This window comes from Peromyscus californicus, unplaced genomic scaffold (assembly GCF_007827085.1).
Source record: "Peromyscus californicus insignis strain IS unplaced genomic scaffold, ASM782708v3 Scaffold_11__1_contigs__length_118956290, whole genome shotgun sequence".
NCBI classification, from domain to species: domain Eukaryota; kingdom Metazoa; phylum Chordata; class Mammalia; order Rodentia; family Cricetidae; genus Peromyscus; species Peromyscus californicus.
The window spans coordinates 50,418,479-50,440,341 of NW_026294402.1; the positions used below are offsets into that span (position 1 = coordinate 50,418,479).

At 53.0% G+C, this 21,863-nt stretch overlaps 2 protein-coding genes across 6 annotated transcripts; one reads left to right on the forward strand and one right to left on the reverse strand.

Annotated features, from left to right (window-relative positions):
- The first annotated feature begins 2,657 nt into the window (after nucleotides 1-2,657).
- On the forward strand, nucleotides 2,658-8,837 carry Neil1 (nei like DNA glycosylase 1). 5 transcript variants are annotated; one of them, XM_052761074.1, is made up of 11 exons: nucleotides 2,659-3,500; nucleotides 4,370-4,493; nucleotides 4,597-5,076; nucleotides 6,109-6,228; nucleotides 6,318-6,381; nucleotides 6,629-6,728; nucleotides 7,058-7,185; nucleotides 7,591-7,618; nucleotides 7,778-7,839; nucleotides 8,015-8,177; nucleotides 8,323-8,837. In XM_052761074.1, the coding sequence occupies exons 3-11, from the start codon at nucleotides 4,643-4,645 to the stop codon at nucleotides 8,388-8,390; spliced, it is 1,167 nt and encodes a 388-aa protein (XP_052617034.1). In that variant the 5' UTR covers nucleotides 2,659-3,500; nucleotides 4,370-4,493; nucleotides 4,597-4,642; the 3' UTR covers nucleotides 8,391-8,837. The 5 variants fall into 5 exon arrangements, with proteins under 5 accessions (XP_052617052.1, XP_052617034.1, XP_052617014.1 ...); XM_052761054.1 differs by having other exon boundaries at nucleotides 2,660-3,500; nucleotides 4,621-5,076; XM_052761064.1 differs by having other exon boundaries at nucleotides 2,660-3,500; nucleotides 4,370-4,439; nucleotides 4,621-5,076.
- A 623-nt stretch (nucleotides 8,838-9,460) lies between these two features.
- Nucleotides 9,461-20,604, reverse strand: Man2c1 (mannosidase alpha class 2C member 1). Its single transcript, XM_052761040.1, has 26 exons — nucleotides 20,345-20,604; nucleotides 19,944-20,066; nucleotides 19,455-19,578; nucleotides 18,324-18,394; nucleotides 16,553-16,730; nucleotides 16,101-16,290; nucleotides 14,889-14,995; nucleotides 14,609-14,719; nucleotides 14,322-14,414; nucleotides 14,095-14,211; nucleotides 13,790-13,885; nucleotides 13,566-13,711; nucleotides 13,129-13,252; nucleotides 12,680-12,801; nucleotides 12,497-12,582; nucleotides 12,245-12,400; nucleotides 11,937-12,034; nucleotides 11,694-11,788; nucleotides 11,336-11,440; nucleotides 11,096-11,252; nucleotides 10,858-11,001; nucleotides 10,429-10,538; nucleotides 10,263-10,342; nucleotides 9,944-10,092; nucleotides 9,753-9,862; nucleotides 9,461-9,675 (listed from the first exon to the last, which is right to left on the reverse strand). The coding sequence occupies exons 1-26, from the start codon at nucleotides 20,443-20,445 to the stop codon at nucleotides 9,549-9,551; spliced, it is 3,120 nt and encodes a 1,039-aa protein (XP_052617000.1). The 5' UTR covers nucleotides 20,446-20,604; the 3' UTR covers nucleotides 9,461-9,548.
- Between the last annotated feature and the right edge of the window lie 1,259 nt (nucleotides 20,605-21,863).

A 21,863-nucleotide genomic window follows, 5' to 3' on the forward strand; every position in this document is an offset into this window, starting at 1 on the left:
GAGCAATTTCCAGGACAGCCAGAACTACACAGAGAAACCCTGTCTTGAAAAACAAAAACGAAACAACAACAGATCCGGCTGTGGTAGTCAATATCGTTCGTTAATCCCAACACTCCTGAAGCAGAGGCAGGTGAGTCTCTGAGTTCAAAGCCAGACTGGTCTACACAGCCAGTTCTAGGAAAGCAAGGACTACATAGTGAAGCTCTGTCTTTAAAAAAAAAAAAAAAAAAAAAAAAAAATTTTAATGTTGATGTGAAAGTGGAATTTGCATAGTGCTGAGGAAGCAATCAGTCACATCCCCAGATGTCCCCAGGTGGTGACTGCATAAACGAAGTGGCTACACAGAGAGTATTTTGACTTTCAAGAGGAATGAGCTAGTAAGTACAACGGCATGGGCAAGGTTGGGAGTAGAAGATAAATAGACTCCCTATACTGTGATAGGAGCAGTTAACACAGATGGCGCAGAACAGGCACTTGCTTTTTGACCCTGGAAACCCATGTAAACAGCAGGATGTCATAGCAACCATTTATAATCTCAGCCCTCTTAAGGGGAGGTGGAGACAGAAGAACTGTCCAGAAGCTCTGGGGACAGCGAGGCTGGAGGACAGCACAGCAGCATAAATGAGAGATGGCTGCTTCAACCAGCAGCAGAGCTGACCCTGCAAGCTGTCCCCTGACCTCCACACATGGATGCACTGTGGCACACAATGCTCCCCTTTGTATGCACGTCACAACAACAATATAATAAAAAGAATACATGAGAGCCATCCCTTTGAAGTGTTGTTGTACAACCGTGCTAACTACAGATCCCATGCTGCACGTATTCATCTTGGGCAACTGAAACTTTCTCCCTACTAACAACTTCCTCTCCCTCCTTTCTACAACCATTCTACTCACTCCTTTTGTGTGTCTGATTAATTTAGATGCCCCATATAAATGGGATCTCAGTGTTTGTCCTTCTGTGACTGATCTACCACTTAGCATAATGTCCTCAAGATTATCTGTGCTGCTGCCTGTGGTAGGCAGTGAATAATATTCCACTCTGCTTATATCCCATGTGCTACGTTTCTTAAGATTTATCTTTATAATCTGTGTGTGTGCACATGCACATGAGTGCTCGGCAGTTCATGTTCTCACACGTGAGTACAGCTGCCTGATGAGATCAGAGGTTTCAGATGCCCTTGGAGCTAGTGGCGAGCTGCCAGATGTGGGTGCTCAGAACCAAACTTGGTCATGGTCTTAGAAAGACCACTACGATTGGCTGAGTATGGAAGGAGTGCTTTAACCACTGAGCTCTCTCTCCAGCCCAGTATATATGCCACGTTTTAAAAATCTGTGTATCCACAGATAGCTATTGAGGTGGTTTCCTCTCTGAGGCTGCTGTATGTATGCTTTCATGGGTATTATCTCCCAAGTGTGGGGAGCAGCTGTATAATTATGTGTATTTGTCACACTCAGCCAGGTGTGGTAGCACGCACCTTTAATCCCAGCAGAGGCAGGTGGATCTCTGTGAGTTTGAGGCCAGCCTGGTCTACACAGCAAGTTTCAGGTCAGCTAGGGCTATATAGTGAGACCCTGTCTCAAAAACACAAAACAAAACAAAATGCAAAACCCCCTCCTACTTCAGGGATAGAGATGATACAGCAGATAAAAGTACTTGCTGCTCTTTCAGAGGCCCCAGTTCTGGTTCCCAGCACCCTCTGGTGGAATACAATCATCTATAATTCTAATTCCAGCGATCTGATGCCTTCTTCTGGCCTCAGAGTGCACCAGACAGGCACATGGAGCACATACATACATGTGTAGGCAAACACTTATATAATTAAAAACAAAATAAACCTTTTTAAAAACTCATAGTCGGGGCTGGAGAGATGGCTCAGAGGTTAAGAGCACTGGCTGTTCTTCCAGAGGTCCTGAGTTCAATTCCCAGCAACCACATGGTGGCTCACAACCATCTGTAATGAGATCTGGCTCCCTCTTCTGGCCTGAAGGAATATACGCAAGCAGAACACTGTATACACGATAAATAAATAAATTAAAAAAAAAAAAGACGTTTAAAAAAAAAAAAACTCATAGTCAAGCCAGGCCTAGTGGACGTCTTAGTTACTTTCCTATCGCTGTGACAAAACACCATGACCAAGGAAGGCAACCTACAGAAGAGTTGGGTGGGGTTCACAGTTTCAGAGGGTGAGTCCATGACCATCGTGGCCAGGAGCATGGCGTCTGGAAGGCAGGCATGGCACTGGATGGAAGCTGAGAGCTTACATGCTAAGACACAAGCAGGAGGCAGAGAGAGAGAGGGGGCTACCTGGAAAGGGTGTGAGCTTTTGAAACCTCAAAACCCACCCCCCAGATATACACCTTCTACAATGCTTCCCAAACAGTTCCTTCAAGTGGGAGCCGAGTATTGAAAAAATAAGCCTATGGGGGTCATTCGCATTCAAACCACCACAGTGGGCCATACCTATAACTCCAGTTCTTACTGGGGAGGCAGAGGAAGGAGGATTAGAATAAATTGGAGGCCAGTTTGAGTTCCAGGCCAATCATGAATACATAGCAAGACCCTCTCTTTAACCTTCCTCACCTAAAAAAAAAAAAAAAAAAGCAAGAAGTAAATAAAAAGAAGGGCAAACCCTGGCTGTTGGTCAGCACAGGGAAAATGCAAAGTACCCTGCAGAGGCTTTCTTTCTCTTTTATACTTTTTAAGCCTTCTACCTCCACCTCCCAGGGCTTCTTGAGGCTCAGCCCTAACAGTACTTCCCCCTTCTCTTGTCCTCAACCTAGCCCACCCCCCCACAGCCCACCACACAGCACTTCCTCAGGTTCTGTTCCTGCACTTTGCATTGATCCGTTGTGCCTGGCAATAAAGTATCTTGTCTACACCTTTTTGTGTCTGCGGTTGTGACAGTCAGACTAAGCAAGCTTTTGTGGCTAAATCCTGGCTTTACCTAAGGCTGCCACAGAGCCCCTCCCCCACAGAACCCTCTTAAGCCCCTGTTATTGCCCGATTCACTTTCCGCTCCGCGGGCAGTGATGATGTTGTTTATATGTTATGTCTGACTGCATTCACATTTACGATCATCTTGGGTCCCCAGGGGTTGTTTATCATGCACCTGTGTGTGTCTTGCACACAGCTGCAGGTGGCTCTACCCAGTCCTTGCCGTTTCCGGGTGCGGGTGTCAACCCTGGCCAGACTAACTGGTAACCTCAACAGCAGACAGCTGCGACTCCGGGCACCAGTTCTGACTGCGGCTCCGCTCACCGTAAGACGGGTTCTTTCGCCACCTCCGGGCCACGCGACTGCCCCAAAGCTTGCCCAACACCCGGGATCCCCATAACTGAAGAACTGCATTCCATTCTGCGCCGCCTGCCCGAGGAACTACACTTCCCAGCAGGGGCCAGGGCGGCTACGTCCTCTCCCAGCGTGCTCTGAGGTTCGGCAGGACGCTGTGATTTACCCATTAGTGGCTGCAGCCTCCTTTGAGCCTCAGCCAGAGCAGGTATCCAGTTTGGATGGGTTCGATACGGGTCCTCAGTGGAACTGAAAATCTAAAGTATCTGGGAGCCTAGGCAGGCAGGGAACCCAAGATTGTGTGTGTGTGTGTGTGTGTGTGTGTGTGTGTGTGTGTGTGTGTGTGTGTGTGTTTGGAGGGGGGTGCCATAGGGAGCTCCGCCTCCTCTTAAAACTAGGACTCTGAAGGTTTTCTGCTATATGAAGGTTTTCTGCTAACCGAATCCGTTCTGGTGCCGAGGTGTCTGCCCTAGCTAAACCCATCTTCCGGACAAGTACCTTCACCTCAAATCCTACAAGTAGCAAAGAGGATGTGAGGGTGTGAGGGCAAAGAACCAGATCCCGGTCCCTCCTGGCACCCCCACTATACCTACCTGGGGTCTGTGAGAACAGGGCTGTACACAAATGGAGCATTCCCTCCTCCTGGTTCTGCTCCCTGCCCTGGCTACAGGGCAGCTGAGAGGGGACGAAGCCTCTCTGTTCTGTCTTTGTGGTGATAGCAGGCTAGGTCTATTGCTGCTGGCCCAACACTCAGTTGAGTTTCTACCTCCATGGATGCTAGAGAGATTCAGGGCCAGTCTAAGCTGTGGTTGATGAATGATCAGATCTTTGTCTTTGGGGTGCCAGCAGGGGGAGGCTGGAACAGATGGTGAGAACCTTTGAACTTTGGGAGCTCCGAAGTCAAGATGTGGATGGGGAGAAAGAAAGCCTCCCTCAAATGTCCTACTGTGTGTGGTTGGGGGACAGTAGGGGCAAAGGCCTGGAGATGGGAGGAACAGGTTTGTGGGTGGGTGGGGGAGCTCGGAGGACACAAGGTAACAGACTCCAGCAAAGATCTGAACTGTGTTCTAAAACTAGGTGTGGAAGCCCATGGAGGGAAAGCGTTAGTGAGCAAGACAGCCGCCCTGCCTCCCAGCTTCAGCCTCCGGTAGGTACCCTGTCCTTGCCAGCACTTTGGATGGGAAACGGGGGCTGTGTCTAGGTCAGCATTTTCCTGCCTATCCTAGACGGCCGTGTGCCTCTCTGCCTTTCACTCTGTAAAGCTTCGGTGACGATTTCTACTTAACAGGTGTCTTCTGGCACAGCCTGTTGTCTCCTTCCCTCTACAGGGGCCGCCATTCCTCCTTCAGAATGCCGGAGGGCCCAGAGCTGCACCTTGCCAGCTGTTTTGTAAATGAGACGTGTAAGGGGCTCGTATTTGGCGGCTGTGTGGAGAAGTCCTCTGTCAGCCGCAACCCCGAGGTGCCCTTTGAGAGCAGTGCCTACCATATCTCAGCCTTAGCCCGAGGCAAGGAGCTGCGCCTGACCTTGAGCCCCCTGCCTGGTGCCCAGCCCCCTCAGAAGCCACTGTCCCTTGTCTTCCGCTTTGGTATGTCTGGATCCTTCCAGCTGGCACCTGCAGATGCCCTGCCGCCCCATGCCCATCTACGTTTTTACACGGCCCCACCCGCCCCCCGGCTTGCCCTTTGCTTCGTGGACATCCGACGCTTTGGCCACTGGGACCCTGGGGGTGAATGGCAGCCAGGCCGTGGACCCTGTGTCTTGCTGGAGTATGAACGGTTCAGGTAGGACTGGGTATGTAGAGTACCATCCAGGCCCGCAAGAAACAAATCCTAACCCCTCCTGAGCCTGTCCCCCATCTGTGGATTGAGGTGGTGTCAGGGCAGCAAACGTGTGAGAGAGGGCAGTCCAGAGGAGGGAGGACAGTCAGAGGTCCCAGACACGGAACAGTGTCAGAGTTGGGCTGGGGCCCAGCACCCCACTTTGCTTCCTGGTGGTCCTGGGCCATCAAGGACAGTAGAGGGACCTTACGAGATAAGCCTGCACAGTGGGGAGAGGGTGGTCTAGTGACCGTAAGTCAGGTCTTGGTGGTCCTCACATTCTGCCTGCCCACCTGTCCATGTCCTGGGGGCTCCTGTGACTGTCCCTGTTATCACTACTTTCCTCTAAAGAGAGTCACTGCTCCAAGGCAGGCCCTGTAGGGAGCAGCAGGGGACAGGGTGAGTGCGGTCCCTTCGTTCACTGCACTGATGATGTGCAGGTAAGGCAGGTGGCCAGGACACACAAAATAAATTCACAGACCTTTGCCCAGTGGTGGGGAGCACATCAGGCATGGCCTCCTGAAGGAAGTGACCTTTGAGCTGAGATCATCTTCTGGCCAGTGCAGAGGGAACCAGCTGTGCAAATCTCGGAGGAGAGTCTTGCCTAGCTGAACGTTTTTGATTCTTTAACAATAAACAACCCCGCCGGGCGGTGGTGGCGCACGCCTTTAATCCCAGCACTCGGGAGGCAGAGCCAGGTGGATCTCTGTGAGTTCCAGGCCAGCCTGGGCTACCAAGTGAGTTCCAGGAAAGGCGCAAAGCTACACAGAGAAACCCTGTCTCGAAAAAGAAAAATAAAAAAAAAGCTAACAATAAACAACCCCATGTTGTTCTCATGTCACAAATGGGAGAACAGAGGCTCCAGCTGCCCAAACAGTACTGAGAGCAGAGGAAGCTGGGACCGTTTCTCCTTGCACTCAGCACTGCTTCCCCAGCCCTTCATCCCTATCCCGGGGTGTGGGATGAGTCTCATGCATCCAGCCTATGTCCTTCCAGGGATAACGTACTTCGGAACCTGTCAAACAAAGCCTTTGACCGGCCCATCTGCGAGGCCTTGTTGGACCAGAGATTCTTCAATGGCATTGGCAACTATCTTCGGGCAGAGATCTTGTACCGGTCAGCAGGCAGGCTGTGGGTACAATGGCTGGGGTAGGGCATGGATGATCACATCCACTACTTAGCCTGGGCCCGTTCCACCATCCCAGGCTGAAGATCCCCCCTTTCGAGAAGGCCCGGACAGTTCTAGAGGCCCTGCAGCAGTCCCGGCTGGTGAGGACAGTGTACAAGCGTGTGTGTGTGTGTGTGTGTGTGTGTGTGTGTGTGTGTGTGTGCTGGTGTGGGTGGCAAGGGTATGTGTAGAGTCAGGTATTTCTTACCTTAACTCATCAAGTGTGTGGAAGGGATGTGAACCACATTAAAGGTCTTGCCAAGCTTAGAGCGGAAGTCCATTGTCTTCAGTGTGAAGTGGGGTGAGTACCCTTCGTTAACACCTTGGTTCTGCCCACGCCCCCTTCAGAGCCCAGAGCTGACCCTGAGCCAGAAGATCAAGGTCAAACTGCAGAACCCAGACCTGCTGGAACTGTGTCACTTGGTGCCCAAGGAAGTGGTTCAGCTGGGTGAGGCCTGGGGAAGCCAAGATGGCCAGCGATCTCTGCTTCAGCCTCTGTGCGATGCTGGGCAGCTGTCATCCTGGCCCTAGGGAATGGGAGTTTGCTAAACAGACCAGGTCTCTTGGCAAGTTTCCCAGCCTCCCATGCTGCAGGAGGGACAGGATTCACCTTGCTGATGGAGAGGGACTGGGACCCAGAGTGTGGGGGGAGGTAGTGTGGCCCTGACTCAGTCCATCAGCTTCTTTAGCTGAGGTCTGAGCCATGTCGAACCAGACTCCTTGTTCCCCCCACTCCACAACACCCTCTCACCTCTGACTGGTTCCTCTGTCCCTCAGGGGGCAAAGGCTACGGGCCAGACCGTGGAGAGGAGGATTTTGCTGCCTTTCGAGCCTGGCTGCAGTGCTATGGCGTGCCAGGCATGAGTTCCCTGCGAGACCGGCATGGCCGTACCATCTGGTTCCAGGTTCGAGCCCTACTGCTCACATGGGCAAATGGAGACCCTAGGAAAGCTGGTGGGGTAACAAGATAGGAGACAGAGGTCTGAGCCAGGCAGAGATGACCTTAGCCTGTGGAGGCCTGCCAAAATCGCATTGTTCCTGAGTGTATAGTTCTCCATGTGATGCTCTTCTCCTTGGAACCCCAGGGTCCAAACCAGTAGAAACAGCTCAAAGCAGCTAATCTGTGTGTGTGTGTGTGTGTGTGTGTGTGTGTGTGTGTGTGTGTGTGTGTGTATAGGGGTTGGAGGAAATCAGAGACTTCCTAGACAGGGAACTATATTGATCTGAAAGGATATGGCCTTGCCACTTCAAGGAAAACTGCCCCTTCACCAGACCAGGCTGACTCCAGAATTGTTCTTATTCCATTTTAGGGTGATCCCGGACCCTTGGCACCCAAAGGTAAGCAGCTCTTGATGTAAGAGATAGACAGCTGGAAGGACCATGGGCCGGCCTTGCACACCCATCCTCCCATCCCTCTCCAACCTTGGAGTCACCCAGCACTAAGAGTCTAGAGAGGGGCGGAAGCCCTCGGGCTAAGTCCAGTACATCCTCCTCCAGGGGGCAGGTCCCGAAAAAAGAAGCCACGGGAGACTCAGCCGGGGGCTGGAGACACAGAAGAGGTATGAGCCCAGCCCCTGCCTCCCCTGCACTTACTCCTGTCAACCCCACTTCTCAGGCCAGGCTCCTGGCCAGCTGACTCCCTCTCAAGGGGGTGTGGGTGCATGGTGGGGAATGTCAGTGGTAGATCCTAACTGCAGGGAAGAAAAGCTAGTAAGGACCATCTTCTCTATCCAGGACCATCCGCTCTCAGGCAAGCCCATTTCCAGGACTCGGAGGGCCAGGAAACACCCTCCTAAGAGTATAGCTCAACAGTCTGAAGGGACCAGCCTCCAACGAAACCAGGAAACCCCCACAGCCCCCAAGAAAGGAAAGAGAAGGGGGCGACCGGAAACCGCAGGTGGACCATCTTCAACATCCTCCTGGAGCTGGAAAGAGACCCCGGGGAGTGGCTCTTCAGGGAGGCTGGGAGGTAACAGGGTGGGCAGAGGGAGGAAGGCCTAGTACAGGACACACAGTCACTGCCTCCCCTGTTCTCCCCATAGGTGGCCCTGCCTCCCCTGCTCTGCCCAAAGGTGGCCGCAGACCCAGGAAGAGCAAGGCTGATACCTGACCCCTGGAGGCTGGGGGAACTTCAGCCTCCTAGAGGGAGGTTTCCTTTCTTGGTCCTTCCTTCCCTGCTGCCTTGCTGTGAATCTAGGGGTGTCTGAATCCCTGGAGGCTGTGTTGGTAGGGCGGTGTGCCCTAGGCCCTGTGACTTGTCCTGCACAACCTTTTTGAAGCAGGGTCTCATATATCCTAGGCTGGCCTTGAGCTCATGTGTACCTGAGGATGACAATGAACTCCTGATTGATCTTCCTGCCTTCATTTGCATAATTGCTGGGATTACAGGTGTGAGCCACACATACCCTGCTGATTTTTGTTGTCTTTTCAAGACAGGGTTTCTCTTTGTAGCCCTGGCTATCCTGGAACTTGATCTGTAGACCAGGCTGGCCTTGAACTCAGAGATCTGCCTGCCTCTGCCTCCTGAGTGCTGGGATTAAAGGCGTGGGCCACCACCTCCTGGCTTGTGATATTTATAAATATTACATATAAATATTATAAACATTAACAAACTAATGAATTTGAACTTTTGGGCTGGCTGCATGAGGTATGAGAAGGCCAGGTTGGAAAGGCCGGCTGCATGGCTCCACCTATTTATGAATGTAATCCCTGCCTTCCACCCCGACCCCAACAAGACTCAATCAGAGGACACTCTGCCTCTGCAGGGCCAGCCCCTCTGCAGACCTGGGCTCAGGCCATCCCGGTGTCATAGCTCTTGCAGTCCAGGATTCTTCAGGGCCTATGGTTGGCTGCACCCCCAGCCTAACACTTGCCTAAAGCTTTCCTCCCAGTTGAGGGTGGTGGATGGGAAGATGTGTGTGTGTGTGTGTGTGTGTGTGTGTGTGTGTGTGTGTGTAGGGGGGTGGCAGCCTCCAGGCCTCCTGTCCAGCCCTAGCCCTTCTGCTGCTAACACAGGAGGAACCCTTTATCTCGGGGCCTCCAGTCTCTCAGACGGGGCCACAAGCCGGACCCTGCACACACAGGTAACCTCAGATCTTGCCCCTGGAAAGCAGTTCTCTCCATCCTCGTTTCAGCCCCAAGAGTGGCCCTAAGGGGAGCAGCGAGGCTCAAGCACAGGGCTGCCAGTCTAAGCATTTATTGCACAGATGCTTGTTCCGGGCTGGGGAGGTGGAAAGGAGGAGTTCCCAAAGCTTTCCACAGATACGATTCAGTTCGGTGGAGGCTGCAGCGTGAGCAACAGGGACCTCACTTGAAAGGGAGAAAAGGTGAGCTTCAGGCGGTTGTCCCGCAGGGACAGGTGACCAGTAGGGTCTCGCTGCTCCAGGAGGTCACAACTGGATGGAGGAAAGGGGAGGTCGTAAGGGCTGACACGGGCAGGGCTCCCACCCCCACCTTTCTCGTCTCCACTCACAGGATGGCCTCCTGAACGGGCAAAGATGTGTACAGCCAGCAGTCCACGTGGCTGCCGTGGGCCTCATACAGCCTTAGAACCAGCGTGCGGTGCTGAGCGCTCTTCTCGGCCTGCGAAAGGAAGGCAGGGCAGTAGGCGGGGCCAAGAACCTGCGCATCCCAGGGACCTCCCTAGACTCTCCGGCCCCTTGCCTGCTTGATGGTCTCCAACACCACTGCTGGGGAAGACACAGAAAAGGCACTCCAGGTGGTGGCAGGTGCCGGGCCTGGAGCTGGCAGAGCCAGCAGGGGGAAGTTGAGGTTGTAGGCAGCATTGATAACACCAGCTTCTTGGAAGGAACCTGGGGAATGACCGGAAGAAAACACACGTGGACATGCGAGTTCCCCACAGTGCCTCTGGAGGAGCTATGGGGCTAGGCTGCCTCAGTTTACCCCAGTGCCTGCTGGAGGTTCAGGAAAGGGCAAGGAGGTATCAAGAGCAACAGAAGGGCCCCATCACCCTGGTACTTACCCTTGTGTGGCATCAAGGCATAAGTGAATTCATGGCGCCCCATGTCAGCAGTAACATCTGGGGCCTTGGGTGCACGCAAGCTGGAATGGGGAAAGGAAGGGCTGGAGTTCTCACACAGGAAGCCCCACACCACGCCAGCCCTGGGCCCGGCAGGCACTGCACTCACAGTGAGAGGCTGAGGACATTGCCCCGGACCGACGCTCCATACTTGCAGTTGTTGAGAAGGGCCAGCCCAAAGCCACACTCAGACAGATCTATCCAGCGGTGCGCCCACACCTGAAGGGCAGACCCAAGGCCTGTGGGTGGCTCCACCCCAACGCTCTTTGCAGTAGGAGCCCATGGTTGAATCCTAGCTGACCCTCAAGGAGCTTTGGGCACGCCATCCCACCCGTCTGCCCGCTTCCTCGGCTGTGAAATGCTAACAGTGGCTATGGGGTCACAGCAGAGAGAAGAAGCATTTAGCAAACGCCTGGCCCGTGGTAGAAAGCACAGTGTCCGGCATTTTCTTCCTCTTGCCCACAAACCACAAAAACTAGTCTCTCCTCAGTCGGGGATGAGTCCAAGTCCTACCCTTTCCCGCGTCCCCATGTCTGACCTCATATCGAGCCCAGTCCCAAGAGGTGTTATAGTGGGTAGGTCTCTGAAGGTGCCCAAACTGGATCTCATAGGTAGCCTGGGGGCTCCGTATGCGAGCAGGAAACTCCACCTTCAGGAACTTGTGGGCCTCATGCCAGTGTACCTGGGAGTGGAATGGAGTGCAGGGACAAGGGAAGGGCATTGGGTCTCCTCACAGCCCCATCTGGGAAAGAAGGCCACTACCCTGCCCCTTCTACCTCAGTGTGGAAGCGGACATAGGGGCAACCAATGTCCAGCACAACCTCCTGGCTGAGCCGACTAGTGGGGCTGATCTGCAGCAGAAACCAGGCACTGCCCCGAAGGCCACCTTCAGTGCCTACCGCCAGGGTCCCTGCCTGGCCCCGCACAGGCTTCCTGTGGGATGAAGGTGGGAAGCACTGAGCCAGAGCAGCATGTATCCACAACCACAAGCACCCCAGGACCTGCCCAGTACATACCGTGTCTCTAGATGATAATCCATGACATCCCACGCATCCCAGTACAGTGGTACATCATCGAACAGCACGAACTGGTTCCCCAGGGCACCCTCAGCAATGGCCTCCCTGGAAGGACATAGGGACGGGTGTGTCACAAGAGGATGACCTTGCTCTCTCCAGTCCTACTTGGTGGGGGCAGGTTAAACAGGGCCAGGAGCTAAGGGACTGCTAGCCCAGGCTGCCCTGCCCATGTGTGGGTCCCAGCCTAGACGAACTTGTAGACTACTTGGACAGTGTGGTGGCTAGGGCACAGAGGGAAGAGGGCAGAGTTCGGGATCTATTTGCCAGAATGGAGTTAAGAACAATGAAGGGTTGGCACCTGCCAGAAGCCACCAGGACCAGGGAAGTAAGGCAGCCAGTTGGATCCAGTCTCACCCGGATGATGCCATTGTCCAGAGTCACAGAACCATCAGTCTTGGATGGGAGAGTCCTTAAGCTGAGTTAGCTGTGTTCCCCGCCCCCAGCCCAGCCCTCTTAAAGCTGCGCATTACCCCGGCACCTTGGTCAAGACCAAGGAGCATCCCAGAGTAGACCCCACCCCATGGAGGCTGCTGGGACTTACCTCCTGCACCACAAACACAGGCTGCTGGGGCAGCAGAGGCTGCGGAGATGTAGGGCTGGGGGCAGGAGCATAGCCCACACTGGGCACTGTCACCAGGGCTGGGGACAAGGCCCGAGCATCAGTGTACTCTCTCTGACCGTCTAGAAACCTCACTCGGGTTAAGGACAGGTTGAATGGGACAGGATGCAGCTACTTCTCTTTTTAGATGGGGGTACCCCAAGATAGAGATCCCTGGGGGAGTATCCCTGCCACGTTGCCTAGCCTTGGTTCCTCCTGCTGCAAGACCAGCCCTCCCCTCCAGCTCATACCTAGGTTGTGTGCCCCACCGGGCTTGGGCAGGGTCAACACTTCAGTGCGCTTCCAGGGCAATGTGTTGATAATGAGGAGGCCCTCGGGACCTGGCTCCCCAGCACACAAGGCCGCAGCTGCAGTGCTGAGCAGTGTATTGCCATGGGAACGGATGTCTAAGGAGAGATGGGTTTGATCATGGGTAGGCAATGTGTTCCCTTGGCCCTGGATGGAGAACAGTGGGAACTGCTATGAAGTCAGGTCGGCCTCACCTTCATAGTAGTTCATGGCATCTTCTGCCACCAGCTGAATACAGCTTCCAGTCAGCACATCATGAAACTGGTTGAGGAGCAGGAGCCTGCAGACACCAAAGGCAGAGACAGGAAAGGCTGGGAGGGGCAGCCAACGAGAGGGTGAGAAGTCAGGTGAGCAGCAGGAAGGGACACCAGACTGACCTCCAGAGGTGCTCCAGCTGGGCCGCTGGGTATAGGAACTGGGCACTGCGGGCTAGGGCCAGGCTGCTCAGCAGCTCCACGTCATGAAGGATTTGCTCACATTCCCGATTCATCTTCTTGAGCTGTGCCCAGAGAGGAAGGACCAGCTTGGAGTTTGCTGTGACCAGGACACCTTCCAAAGCTCTCTCTTGCTCAGAACCCTTGACAGTCTCCCAAGGCCTCTTGGACATGGTCTTTCATAGGAAACTTACAAGTGGCCCCCCACCAGAACCCTCGAGAGGTTCTGTCCCACCCCCGGCCTGTGTGTGGGATTAACCCAGCTCTCTTTTTCAAGCACCTGCTTGGAGAAGGAGCCCACTGAGTCCCACCTCTGCCCCTTCCCACCCTTTCCCCACAGCCCTGTGCAGACCAAGGCCCTCTGTTTGCTAGGCTGGTAGCCTGACCCTGACCTGGGCATGGGTAGTGTAGGTGCCATTGTGCAGTTCCAGGAAGAGTTCCCCAACCCATGTGCACAGCTGCCCCGATTCTTTCTCCAGTGCTGTGAAGAGCTGTCCAGGAGAAGACAGCTGCACCCTGAGGAAGACCACAAGCCTGGGCTCCCAGCTGGGAGAGAGGGCCCCAACAGAGAAGACACTCCCTAGAAAATTCCCTGTAGATAGTGCTGCACTCTGGTGGGGTCAAGCCCCTTCCTACATCAGAATTTCCCTCCACCCTATCCCCAGAATGGAAGTCTGGAAGAATGATAGGCCAGGACTTGAGACACAAGGTCCAGTGGAGGGGCTGAGCTTCCTACGTAAACAAAGGGCAGACTCAAGGCAAGGGCTTGAGGGTAGGGCTACAGGAAGGTGGCTTGAGAGCCAAGGGCTGATGTTGGCTCAGGCCTGACCTGGGCAGCCCATCAGTATTGCCCAACCGCTTCAAGCGGTCCAGCATGGTCTGTGTGGGGCCACCACCGCCATCCCCGAAGCCGAAGAGGAAGCCACTGTGGTTGGTCCGCCCCTTGTCCCGGTTGTTGGTCACAGTCTTCAGCACCTAGATGGGGAGGGACAGGTCAGCACAGCACAGGATACCCAGCCCTCTCTGAATCCCCAGCACTATATATCCCCTCACCTCCTCCACACGGCCCTGCATTCCATATGAGTCTCCAGGTGGGAAGTGTACCAGTACTCGGGAGCCATCCAGCCCCTCCCAGAAAAAGGTATGGTGCTGCCGGCAGAGATAGGCAGGAGAGAGGTCAGTCAGGCCTGAGGCAGTGTGGGCCATCCACATCCATCTTAGCTGTAATCCAGGCAGAGGCCCACCACAATCTGGACAGGGTTTTGGTGGTCTGTCCAGGCACCCTCAAGAGCCTGGAAAGGGATGAACAGCCAAGTGGGATCCAAACCCTGTGACCCTGACCCCTGGGGCTTGCTTACTGGGAAGGAGTTGACCAAGTTCCAGCTCAGTTTCTGTGTCAGGAAGCGTTTGATGCCACAGCCACGCATGATCTGGGGGAGCTGTGCTGAGTAACCAAATGTATCTGGCAACCAGAACTGCAGGGAGAAGGCTGTGAGCGCTCAGTGGAACCACCTCAGTCTCAGACCCTGTGGGCCAAGTCCCAGCGCCCCCTGTGTACAGCCTGCTGTGGCAGCCCCCAGCCTACCTCAGAGCACATCTTCCCAAACTCTTGCAGAAAGAAGTTCTGGCCCTGTAGGAACTGCCTCACCATGGACTCTCCACTGGGAAGGTTCCCGTCCTGACAGGGGGATAGCAGGAGAGCTGGGGTTAGCACCAGACTGGACACAGGTAGGAGCTTGGGCCCACTTCACTCTGTTGGGAAGGTGCAAGGGGTGCTCTAACACAGGGTTATAGCCCAGCAAGAGTCCACTCTGCTCATTTCAGGCCCAGCTGACTAGCTGCTAGAGGATGGTGCTAGGAATAGGCACTTACCATTTCTACCCAGGTGCCCCCCACAGGCACAAACTGTCCACGGCAGGCAAACTCCTGGAGCCGGGCATGCAGGCCAGGGTAGTGGTTCTTTACCCACTCGAGCTGTTGTGCCTGTGGGGAACATGGGGTAGGAGCTGGGTCAGGAGTGAAAAGGACCCTCCTCATGGTCCAGCATCTGGTAGCCCTATAGGTAGCTGAGTAAGGAACACGCTTGGCCCTTGAAGTCCCCAGACCTTAGGGAACCTCAGGCCCACCCAGCTCCACGTCGCTGCCCTCTGACCTGAGAGCAGACGAAGACGAACTCAGTGTTCTGCTCCATGAGCTTGACTGTTGTCGACCAGCTCCGGGCACATTTCCGGACAGTCTCCTTGAAGGGCCAAAGCCAGGCTAGGGAGGGAGGGGGCCGGAGTAGAGAGACAACAAGGCCCCTGTTCTTCACAGTTCTCCAGCCCACCTCCTCTTTCCTCACCCCCAAGCCTTTTCAGACCCAGTCTAGGGTTCTAGAGGGTCAGCCTAGCCCTCTTCCCATCCAGGTCTACTCTACTAACCCTTGTTGTATTATCCTGCAAGGTAGGAGGGGGGGGGGAAGATGGGCTGAGATCAACTGTCAGGACACAGGCACCAGGCCCTGGAAAACATTACTTTAATTAAGGCTCAGATTCCCCAGAGGCAGAGGCATGGTATTCCCCATGACAGAGGATGGGCTTGTTTGAGCAGGCTGCACTATGGGAGGTACCTCCAGTGCCTCCTGATCGCCAGGCCTCGCCCAGGCAACCACATGGGCTCAGCAGACAGAGCCCGTGTCTGTCGCATGTTCAGAAACCTTAGCTGAGTCAGAATGAACACAGCAAGGATCTTGTCAAAAACATGGATGTCAGGATGTGGTGGCTCACACCTGTAATCCAGCATTCAGGGGGCTGAGGCCGGAGGACTGCTACCAAAACCTGCCTATGATACATAGCAAACACCTGAACTTAAACACAGTAACAATGGGCAAATAAACAAAAGCCCAGAGCTCTGAGATACCACAAACTCATCAGGTTCAAAGCCGAACACTTGACCCTTCCTGGAAACCTGGCCCTGTGCTTGGGGGTCCCTGTCTCAACTAATTCCAGTTTTTTCATCCTCACTAATTCAAATGTCACTCTGCCCAGGAAACCTCTCTGGACTTCCTAATCTAGCTAGGTTAAATACCTCTTTGGGCCCCAAGTTCCATATGCACCATCACCGTGCCTTGCCACTCTGGGGTCATCAGTCTCCACAATCTATCCAGTGTCTGTCACAAGCCTCTCAAGGCATCAGCTTTTGTTAGAAGAATAAGCAAGCCATCGCTAGAAGAGCCCACGAACCAATATCCCTAACTCATTATACACATGGGGAAAAATAAAGTCCAAAGGCAGCAAAAAATTACCAAGGATCATGTGCTTTTCAGGCACAGCCAGGGCTTAAAGGGTACCCCTGACACCCTAACAACCAGTGGTTGGTGTCCTACCTGTATCGATGTGGCAGTGACCCATGGCATGGATGGTATGTTGACTTTCACCTCCATGTTGGCCAAAGAACTTGGAGGCTAGGGCCTTGGCTGCTAAGTAGGTCTCAGGCTGGGCGGGGTCACACACATTCACGATCTGATTGGCTGTATACAAGGCCTGGAAACTGCGCTGGTTGTCCTCCCCGAGGCCCTGTGGCAGGGTTCTGTACTTCAATGACTCCTCAAGCACTGCTACAGAACTAGGCTCCAGCTGGTCTCTCAGGGGTTCTCAGCAAAGCTCCCCCATTTCTAGTCCTTTATTCCCATTGGTGCCCCCAATCAATACCATTCCTGTTTACACAGGAACACTCTACTCTGACTCTGGATTCCTAGAGTTCTAGTAATTTGACCCAAGAAACAATCTGCCTGGAACAGGGCTCGAGATGGGGGTGGGGGTGGGGGCACTCCAGTACCTTGGCCACACCCAGCAGCAGCTCCAGGTCCACTAGGAGCTTGTGGACATCACGATGGAACACAGCCAGCTCAGCTTTGCTCAGTTGGAACATCTTCTCGGGGTCAGGGGCTGCAATCATGCTTCCCTTCCCGGCTCCCAGAAGCCCATTGCAGGCTACTTCCACGTAGAGGGTCAAGCTATAACGTAGAAAGGCAGTCTCAGGTCAATAGATGGGTGGAGATTCTGGGAGCTTGAGAAGAGAGCAAGTCGGAGGCATTCAGTTGACTCCTCCCCATTTACTTCCAGGATCCACTTCCCAGGGGAACCCATGGGATATCAGGTGTATTTGTGGGAAAATCACAGTAGAAATACCAGTTCAAACCCATGTCCTCCTGAGGAGTGTTCTGCTATGGGCAGAGAGGACAGTGGCTAAGTTTGGATTGCTACGAGCTGCACTGCCGTTCAGCTTCATATATCTGAAGCTGTCTGTGTAAAATATTCTTGGTCTCAGAGCTCTCAGTGCACAGGAAACAAGTTCGGCTCTTCCCAGGCTGACTTTCAGCATCGAGCTCCACCAGGCAGCCTAGCACAGCTGTTCCTGGAAGCAGCACCTGGGCAGCAGAGTGCTCTGCTGGAGCTAAACTCAGCGGCATGGGGGAAGCCCTTCTGCTGCTTCTTCCGGCCCTTCCTAGGCTGGCGATTCTCATGTGGAGTTCTCAGTATGTTCTTCCAGACTCTTCAGCAGTGTCATAATTCTATGAATATTTCTGTCTCCCCTTGTTGTCAAGGGCACTTTACCATATTCCCAGTGTTTGGAATAATCTGAAACCATGTACAGTTAAATACAAAATACAATAATGTCATCACGCATGGTGGCATCCAATTTTAATCTCAGCACTTGGGAGGCAAGAAGCATGTAGATCTATATGAGTTCAAGGCCAACCTGGTCTACATAGTGAGTTCCAGGACAGCCAGGACTATACAGTGGGACCCTGTCTCAAAACACAAAAACAATGCTGGGCCTGGTGGTGCATGCCTTTAATCCCAGCACTCAGGAGGCATAGCCAGGCGGATCTCTGTGAGTTCGAGGCCAGCCTGGTCTTCAGAGCGAGATCCAGGACAGGCATCAAAACTACACAGAGAAACCCTGTCTCAAAACAAAAACAAACACAAACAAACAACAACAAAAAAAAACACAAAAAAACCAACCAAACCAATAATGTCTTATTTTTTGATGGCATCATAGATGCCCTCTCAATATGAAAAAAAAATGGAATGTAAAAGGTGTGTAAACTATCAAAGAGGTAGATTCTCAACTGGTAAACAGAGTTTTTACTAACAGAAATTTTGAGACTATGAATGATGAGATGTGAAGAATGGCCATCCCAGCGTGGAAGGATAACAGGAGTGATTTATTTCTTTGTGTTCTTTTATATGTGCCACAAGAAAGGAAATACTATTTTAAGATTTAATTTATGTATATATGTCTGTGTAAATGAATGCCACATGCATGCAGGTACCCACAGAATTCAGCTGGAGCTATAAGCAGTTGTGAGCTGCCCGATGTGGATGCTGAGAACCAAATTCAGGTCCTCTAGAAGAGTAGTAAGTGCTTCTAACTGTTGAGCCCTGTCTGTCTCTAGCCCTAGACAGTAAATGGTTTTATATTCAGGAAAAAAATCAAGCTTCCTATAACCAAAGTATGTGAGGGTAGATGTGCTGGGAGGTACTTCCGAGGTCACTCAGGCCTCCTCTCTTCCCGGTCTATTAGTCCCCGGGGCCTCGCTCACCTCCGGGGGTCTCCTTCTCCGAGCTTATTGGTCAGGACATAACTGGTCTTTTCACCCTCTTTGGTCAAACCCTGGTAAAGAAAAGAAGACAGGGCCTGAGGACTCTGGAAAATTCAAAGGAGGTGTAAAGTCAAAGGAGGCCAGGCTCTGCCATCCAGTTGTCCAGCCCTGAGTCTTCTCTACCAGGAAAGGCTAGGATCAACTAATCAGCGACACCTGATAGCAAGTGCCCTACCAACTGATGACCAGCCTACAGCATGTTTGCTAGCAGATGATCTAACGGGAAGGACCCTGGGCAGGGGTTAGGAGGCCTGGAGTGGCTTCTGATGGCCTCTCTCCTGTGAATATATACAGGGAAATTGCATGGAATGAGCCAGATATGGTGATACAGGCCCATACTTCTAGCTACTTGGGAGGTCGACGCAGGAGGATAACAAGGTCAAGGCTAGTAGCATGGAAACTTCTCAAATTACATGGCGAGGGTAAGGGGTGGATTAACAAAGTGGTAAGAACACTTGCCTAGCATTTATGAGGTCCTGTGTTTAGCTAATTAAAGAAAAAGTCCAAGGAGTTGTAGACAGATTTGCTCATCCCCAGTGTTCAATAAGGTGGGTCCTAGGAAGCATCTGTTTAGCCAGTGAAGGGAGGAAGGTTGAGTAGGGCTCTGCCTCCCTTTAGGACAATTCTCACCCCAGTTACTGGAATTTGGAATGGAAGTTGTATGAACCATAGAAGAAATCTCTATCTTAGTTTTTTAATCTATAAATGGACATAAAGTCCTATCATACAGGACTACAAAGATTAAACTTAGTATGACATTTAACATATAGAAGTGGTTACATATCTAGAAAATGAGATGTGGAGATAAGAGATTCATTACTCATGGGAAGATAATTTAATGCCTTACTTAATACTATTCTAGAATGATCTGAAGTTTCTCCAATAAGTGTGTACTAAATACAATAAAAATAGTTTATGAAAACTGGGGGCTTATAACACTGGCGTCCAAAAGGCAATTCCCTCAGTCCTGAAATCATGAAACCACTCTGGAGTGCCAGTCATTCAGTTGTGGCTTCTCCAAAAACCAGGGCTTATCTGTGGCTGTGACTGGGTTTACAGGGTGTACCTCACCTGGACAGGTTCTCCATCACGCCAGACAAGGCTTTCTCCATCACTTTCCCAGCAAAGATGGACTTCCTGGCCCACCCATGCTTCGGGGATGACCAGTTCTACCCGGAACCAGCAGGTCCACCACCTGTAAGAGAGCTGTTGTGATGGGCCTAGGAGTGGAAACCCTGTTCTTGAATTAAACGTCAACAGGGCCTTGAGACTTTCTCCATGCATCTGCAGCATCACAAGGTACTCAGCTTTGAGCCACAGGAACGGAGAATTGGGGAAGAACAAAGACCCAAGGGAAAGATCATTCACCTAAAGAGGGAAACGGACAGAGGCGGCAGGGATGAAAATACTCAGGTGAAGACATCAAAGGAGGAAGGCGATTCTCCCAGCAGAGGGCGCTACTCTCTGCCATACAGCAGTCTAGGGCCCAAGACAATGAGGCGTGGCTTTGGTGAGGAGGAATGAGAGGGGCGGGGCTTCTCCAAGCTGGGTGTTACCCACGTGGGTCCGAAGCTGTCGCCGACCTGCGCAGGGCTGAAGTTCTTCTGCACCGCCTCCTCATAGGGAAGCCTCTCCCGCGTTAGGAAGCTAGACAGTGTCACCGGGCAGCTGTCCCCGAAGAGCCTGGGCAGGAAGAGCCAATGGGCGCGTGCTTGAAGCCGCCCCCTTTTCACCCGTGAGCCAGCCGATGGGTCGGAAAACTCTCTCAGCTTAACACCTTGAGGACTGCCTGGCAGCTCAGCAGCACAAACCACCCTCTACCCACGGCTCCCCAGCCCCTGCCTTGTCCGCGGCGGGCACTTTGTTCCGCGGCCCGGGTGGCCACAGCCTGGGTTTCCCTCCGGAAGGGAAGGGATGAGCGCGCGGATGCGGTTTGCGGCTACGCAGCCCAGGGGCCACACCTGCCGCGGAGGTTACAGTCGGTGAAGTAGATCGGAGACACGAACTTCTCCACCCGCTCAAAAGTAGTCCGCCAATGCTTCAAGAACGGCGCTGCGGCCATGGCGATGCACCTACTTCTCTCCCCGGAAGATCCTTGGTGCTGCCGGCTCGCTGCACTGCCTGGAACCAAAGGTTCCGGATTTCGACCAGCGCGTTCCTAACCCGAGCAGCTTTTCTTGGGACACCAGCGGCTTTTTGCAAGATGCTGACTTTGGGGAGCCATCCTGGTAAGACCCGGAAGCTGCGGTTTTCATCTCATCCCAGCTGTCAAGACAGCTGGGTAAATTATCCTTAAATAAAATGGCAGGTTTGACCTGGTGATGTGGTTCGGTACGGAGAGTGCTTGCCTAGGATGCACGAAGCCCTGGGTGCGTGGAGGCGGGGAATGTACATTGAAGGATATCCGCAGCAACATAACCATTTGAGGACAGCCTGGGCTACTTAAGATTCTGAAGGGCGAGGAATATGGATGGGACCTCTGGAAGGTCCTGGAAAAAAATTTAGGGCCAAGCAAGAATTAATTTGCTTTCCAGTCGCTTCACGTAACACAAGCACTAGTGTCTCTTTGCCCAGCTCAGTCCTTCCATGCGCTGGGTAGGACCATATTGCCTCCTCTGAGCCTGGGGCACTCTGCTCTGGGTCTGCGCCTATATCTCTTTACCCAGGACAGTTCATCGATGCACTGGGCAAGACCACCCTGCCTCCTCTGATCCCAGGGCACTCCGTTCTGTGCCTGAACGTGTGTCTCTTTTCCCTGTTTAGTTCTTGGTGGCATAGGGCAAGACCATGCTACCTCCTTGGAGCCCAGGGCACTTCACCCCTGGCCTGCATATGTGTCTCTTTGCTCCATTAGTTCGTTGTGGTGATGGGCAGGATCATGCTTCCTCCCCGATGCCTGTGGCACACCACCTGGGCCTGCATGTGCACCTCCTTGCCCAGATCATTCTGTCCATGTGCTGAGTAGGACCATACTGCCTCCTCTGAGCCTGGAACACTCAGCTCTGGGCCTGCATATGTGTCTCCTTTCCATGTTCAGTCTTTCGTGGCTCAAGGACACACCATGCTTCCTCCTTGGAACGCAGGGCACTGGGCCCCAGATCTGTGTTTCTCTTTTCCCTGCTCAGTCCAGTGTGGAGCTGAGCAGGACCTTGATTCCTCCTGGGAGCCCAGGTCATTCTGCCCAGTCTTGTGTGTGTCTCCTTTCCCTGTTCAGTCCTTGGTGACACAGGGCTGTAGGTGGACATTTCTTTCCCACCCACCACTTTCCAAATCATCAACACAGAAACTACGTATGAATTACAAATGCTTGTCCAATAGCTCAGGCTTGTTACTAGCTAACTCTTACACTTAAATTAACCCATATTTCTTATCTATGCTTTGCCTTGTGGCTAATGGCTTTTTTTTTTTTTAACACATCCTGCTTTCTATGCAGCTGGTGGCAGCTCTCTCTGACTCTGCCCTTCTTCATCCCATCATTCT